The 5,447-nt window shown below is 46.5% G+C and overlaps 1 protein-coding gene across 1 annotated transcript in view; it reads left to right on the top strand.

Moving 5' to 3' along the window:
* LOC102300741 (GON-4-like protein) overlaps positions 1-5,447 on the top strand; it is a 37,291-nt gene that overhangs the window by 5,526 nt on the left and 26,318 nt on the right. The window contains exons 3-10 of the mRNA XM_042225960.1: positions 3,261-3,394; positions 3,513-3,587; positions 3,691-3,735; positions 3,805-3,837; positions 3,933-4,031; positions 4,365-4,466; positions 4,549-4,689; positions 4,873-5,104. Coding sequence (XP_042081894.1) covers positions 3,261-3,394; positions 3,513-3,587; positions 3,691-3,735; positions 3,805-3,837; positions 3,933-4,031; positions 4,365-4,466; positions 4,549-4,689; positions 4,873-5,104 — 861 coding nt within the window. The remainder of the gene's footprint in view (positions 1-3,260; positions 3,395-3,512; positions 3,588-3,690; positions 3,736-3,804; positions 3,838-3,932; positions 4,032-4,364; positions 4,467-4,548; positions 4,690-4,872; positions 5,105-5,447) is intronic.

The raw sequence follows: 5,447 nt of genomic DNA, 5'->3' as shown, positions 1-5,447 counted from the left end.
GAGAGATGGCTGTCTCTGACCACTACTGTGTGTTTTTTAACATCACCGGTTTTATTCAGCGGGAGACCTCGGTGCGAACTGTGAGGAGGCGCTATCTAACCTCTGAAGTGGCTGCAAATTTTACCAGGGTTTTAGACGAATGCCCCCCTGTGATTTTACCTGCACCCTGCGATTTGATTTTTAATCATTTAACAGCAAACTGAAGAAAAGCCTTGACTCCGTTGCTCCACTCACCACCAAAAAGATTAACGTAAAACATGCATCACCCTGGAGAAACGAAGAAGTCAAAAAACTCAAAAGAAATTGCAGGGCAGCAGAAAGGAGATGGAGGAAAAATAAAAATACTATCAACCATCAAATATTTTGCGAGCAACTTAAAATGTACAATAATACATTAAGGAATCAAGAAATTCATACTTCGCCAAAATAATCAGTAATAACAAAAATAATCCCAAGGTCCTCTTTTCCACCATAGATCATTTATTTAACCCTGATTTTAACAGCTCCCAAAGAAGCCCACAGACTCGCTCTGTGAGCAGTTTGCAGACCACTTCAGGGGAAACGATCAGCGCCATCAGATCTGATATTTTATCTAATCGCGATATGATTGTAAACACATCTGAGGGCTCGATTGTACCTGAGGAGACACTGGACAGCTTTGTCCTGGTTAATGCTGAGAACCTTCAGAAAGTTTTCTCCACAGTGAGACCCACCACATGTCTTTTAGATCCAATCCCTTCTTCACTCTTTAAAACACTTTATGGATTTTTTGAGGCTGAGCTTTTATACATGATGAATTGCTCTCTTCAGTTGGGTGTCTTCCCTGCTGCCTTTAAAACGGCGGTGGTGAGGCCCCTTCTGAAGAAGAGCAGTTTGGATTGTAATGATTTTAATAACTACAGACCTGTATCCAACTTACCATTTTTAAGTAAAGTCTTAGAAAAACTTGTTTTTACTCAGATTACTGATTTTCTCAATGATAGACAGATCCTGGAGATATTCCAGTCTGGATTTAGGGTGAACCACAGCACAGAGACGGCTCTCCTAAAGGTTTTAAATGATCTTAGATGTAACTGGGACGCCCAAAAGCTCTCAGTCCTGGTGCTGCTGGATCTAAGCGCAGCCTTTGATACAGTAGACCACGCTATTCTTTTAAACAGACTGAAACACATGGTGGGCCTCTCTGGTGCTGTACACAACTGGTTCACTTCCTGTCTCTCTGACAGATCTTTTATGGTGAGTATGGATACATGCTCCTCTAAGATCCATAAAATGACATGTGGTGTGCCTCAAGGGTCGGTTCTAGGCCCTGTACTTTTTAATTTGTATATGCTCCCTCTCGGCGGTGTCATCAGGAGGCATGGAGTGAACTTCCACAGTTACGCTGATGACACGCAGCTGTACATCTCCGTGTCTCCTGATGACACCAGACCAATGGATGCCCTTTTTAACTGTATTTTAGATATAAGATCTTGGATGGCAGAAAACTTTTTACAGCTTAACCAGGACAAAACTGAAGTTTTAATCGTCGGTCCTGAGGCTCAGAGAGAGAAACTCTTGTCTAAATTAGAGGCATTTTCACTATGTCCTTCGCTACAAGTGAAAAACCTGGGTGTTATTTTTGACTCTGAGCTTGGTTTTATCCCACATGTTAAACATGTAACCAAAATTGGATTTTATCATCTAAAAAATATAGCCAGAGTCCGCCCTATTCTCTCTCGGGCCAACACGGAGATGCTGATGCATGCTTTTATTACCAGTCGCATTGATTACTGTAATGCCCTGCTCTCTGGTCTTCCTAAGAAGAATATTTCAACTTTACAACTCTTGCAAAACTCGGCAGCTCGTGTGCTGACGAAGACCAGAGGGCGGGCCCACATTACACCGGTTTTAGAATCGCTGCACTGGCTCCCCGTGTGTTTCAGGATCGATTTTAAAGTTCTTTTATTGGTTTTTAAATGTCTTAATGGTCTTGGGCCTTCTTATCTCTCAGATCTGCTTTTACCATATGAACCCTCGCGGACCCTGAGGTCCTCTGGTACTGGCCTTTTGATTGTCCCTAAAGTCAGGACACATACTCACGGAGAGGCAGCTTTTCAGTGGTATGGTCCTCGTCTGTGGAACAGCCTGCCGGAGGAGCTCAGGGCCGCAGAGAACGTACATGTTTTTAAGAACAGGCTCAAGACCCACCTTTTTAATTTAGCTTTTACTTAGCGTTTATTTATTTTATGCTTATTTATTCTATCCTGTTATTCTATTATTAATTTAGGCTTTACCTAATATTTATTGATTTTATTCTTATTCATTTTTTAATCTTCTTACTCTATTTATATTTATATTGTATCCCGTTCTTATTTATTTTATCTTTTACCCTGTATATATCCTATTGTGTCATATCTCCAGTGTTTCCTCGGAGGGCGCTCTCTGCACCGGGGCTGTGATCGACCGTGGCTGCTGGGCTCTGGGGTCCTCTCAGCCTGGCTGGGGGGCTCTTTGCCTCCCTCCTGCTGTGTGCCCAGCCCGGAGGCTGCGGTCTGTGACCGGCTCCCGGTGCAGACGGCTCCCTGTTATTATATATCGGGTGGCTGTAGCTCAGGTGGCAGAGCAGGTCAGCCACTAATCAGAAGGTCGGTGGTTTGATCCCAGGCTGCCTCCTGGCTGCATGCCAAATATCCTTGGGCAAGATACTAACCCCGTGTTTGCCTACTGGTGGTGGTCAGAGGGCCCGGTGGCGCCTGTGTCCGGCAGCCTCGCCTCTGTCAGTGCGCCCCAGGGCAGCTGTGGCTACAATGTAGCTTGCTATCGCCAGTGTGTGAATGTGTGTGTGAATGGGTGATGACTGAATGTAGTGTAAAGCGCTAGAAAAGCGCTATACAAATGCAGGCCATTTACCATAGTGTTTCCTCACTTGGCTCATGCGTACCCAGCCCAATTTTACTCTAAGTGTGTGTGTGTGTGTGTGTGTGGGGGGGTATGTGTGTATTCACATCGTTTATGTTAATGAGAGTGTGGGGAGTGAGTTGGAGGGTGGGGTGGGCTGCTTTTAACTAAAGCACTTTGTGCTACATTTTTTTGTATGAAAAGTGCTTTATAAATAAAGATTGATTGATTGATCTGATTGGCTGGTTCAGTCTGTGTGCAGGCCGCATTTGATCTGCACAGGGGAGGGTTACAGGGAGTTACCCTCCCTCTGTGCTGTGTAAAGATCAGCTAAAGGAGGCAGAGCTAGCGTTTGTTCACACCCGGACTTTCCTGTTCAGGTGGGCGGATGATGGGAGAGAGAGCGGTCACCGTCGAGACTAGCGATGATGAACTGGGACGACTGGATATTGACCTGGACAGGAAGTCCAAACAGCTGAACCTGACATCCAGCGACGTGCGCGCCATCCTGCACGTGAGCAGCACGCCACCACACACGCACGCGCACACACACACACACAGCGACACACACACACACACACACACACACACTAACACACTAACACGTACACTCAGACATGTGTGTGTTTCAGGAGGTGATCACTGATGAGCGTGTGGTTGCCATGATGAAAGCGGCAATCAGAGACACTCAGGACCTCCCCATGTTTGTGAGTTTGTTCACCTGTTGGTGTCTACCTGTATCTGTCAGGCATTTGTTGCTTTTTTCTGTATGTATGTAAAATACATATCTTTCTGCCTGTCTCTCATCAGGAGCCAAAGATCTGGACTCGGTCCAGACTCAAACAGAGCCTTCAGGTGAGTTCAGCATCCCACAATCTTCTCTGACAGTTTACCTGTGAGCCTGACCTGTGTGTCTGCTTTCAGCCTGTGAACCGGGGTCTGTCTGCAGTGAACAAGGTAAACTCATCAGCCTGTGTTCAAATGTTTTAAGTTGGATTTGAAATGTTGTCAGTTTCAGTGATGCTTTACCCTCGTACCTGTCTGTCCCGCAGGCCCCTCAGTTTATTGACATTGAACTTGAGGATAATGAAGACTCATCTGATGAAGAGTATTGTCCTGATGAAGAAGAGGAGGAAGATACAGCTGAGGAGGTGAGTCTTTAACCTGTGCTTAACCTTTAACCTTTAACCTTTCGCCTTGCTGCTGTCCTCAGGAAACTGACCTCACTGTGCAGTCATGATGTCACACATGTGAGATCCAGGTTATCAGTAAGAGACACTAATCCAAACTCTGAGAACCAGAAACAGGATGAAGAGCACCTGTGCAGTCTCACCTGCAGCAGGTGACTCTGACACTCTGTGAGGCCTCATTTCTCGCTCAAACATGATGCCACATACAAACACACACACTCACTCGGAGTGTCAGAACTTGCATAAATGAAAATTTCAGGACTTCCATCTGTACAAACCTTTTCATCTTGACAGACATTCCTCAGTGATGCTGACAGCTTGGCTTCACCTCCCAGAATGCACCTGGGCTCCCAGAACAAGTCTCCAACACACCTGAGGATGGACAGCTCCCTGCAGGTTTGCTGATGTCTGACCACCACAAAGTGGTACAGTGACCTCTGACCCTGCAAGCTGCTCTGACCTCTGGCTTATTGCTTAGAGATATGAAGGAAACCCGCACGACGAGATGAGTTCCACCTGCGCGCCTCAGCTCCTCCCTCCTCCTGAATCGTCCTTCCTGGAGAGACTCAAGGCTGTTGATGAGGAGTTGGACTGCAGCCCCTCCTACACCTACAGTCAGGTAACATATCTAACCAGGCAACACCAGGGAACAGCATATCAAACTCTTTTTAAACACTTCCTGTTACTGAAGGACCTGTGTGATATCAGACTTTGTGTTCTCACCTTATTAAAAGGATGGGGGGTAAATACCTGTGATGTGTCCCGTCTGGTTTGATCTTGCACCTGTGTGTGTGTGTTTCAGTCTCTGGACAGGAAATCTGATGTTGATGGTGGCGTTGATAATGGCTCCCGCAGTTTGGCGTACCGCACACGCTCCAAGCATCCTCTGGTAGACGTACCTCTGGGTCAGCTGGAGGCGGAGCTTCTGCCTCCTGACATAACGGCCGACATGTACGATGAAAGCACTGCCCAGCGGGAGGAGGACCGCCATTGGGCAAAGTGGCTGCAGGGCCTAATGGCCCCCGACTTTGAAGGTTAGAGGTCATGATGGCGCTGGCTGCTCGAGGCTTCAAATTTTAAATGTGGTGGGGTGGCTGTAGCTCAGGAGGTAGAACAGGTCACCTACTGATTGGTTGGTGGTTTTATCCTTGCCTCCTCCAGTCTGCATATCAAGTATCCTAACCCCAAGTTGCTCTCCGATGCCTCCATTGTAGTGTGTGAATGTCGTTAGAAAGCACTCAGTTTAGACAAAGTCCTTGCGAGAATGGGTGTGATTGGGTGAATGTGGAATGTTGCATAAAGAGCTTCAAGTACTCCGGGAGAGTAGAAAAGCACTACCGTATTTTCACGACCATAAGGCGCACTGTGCTAAAAGGC

This window comes from Haplochromis burtoni, unplaced genomic scaffold, assembly GCF_018398535.1.
Source record: "Haplochromis burtoni strain Fernald_Lab_line unplaced genomic scaffold, NCSU_Asbu1 Contig_190, whole genome shotgun sequence".
Taxonomy (NCBI): Eukaryota; Metazoa; Chordata; class Actinopteri; order Cichliformes; family Cichlidae; genus Haplochromis; species Haplochromis burtoni.
This window is presented reverse-complemented; position numbering and strand designations above follow the sequence as displayed.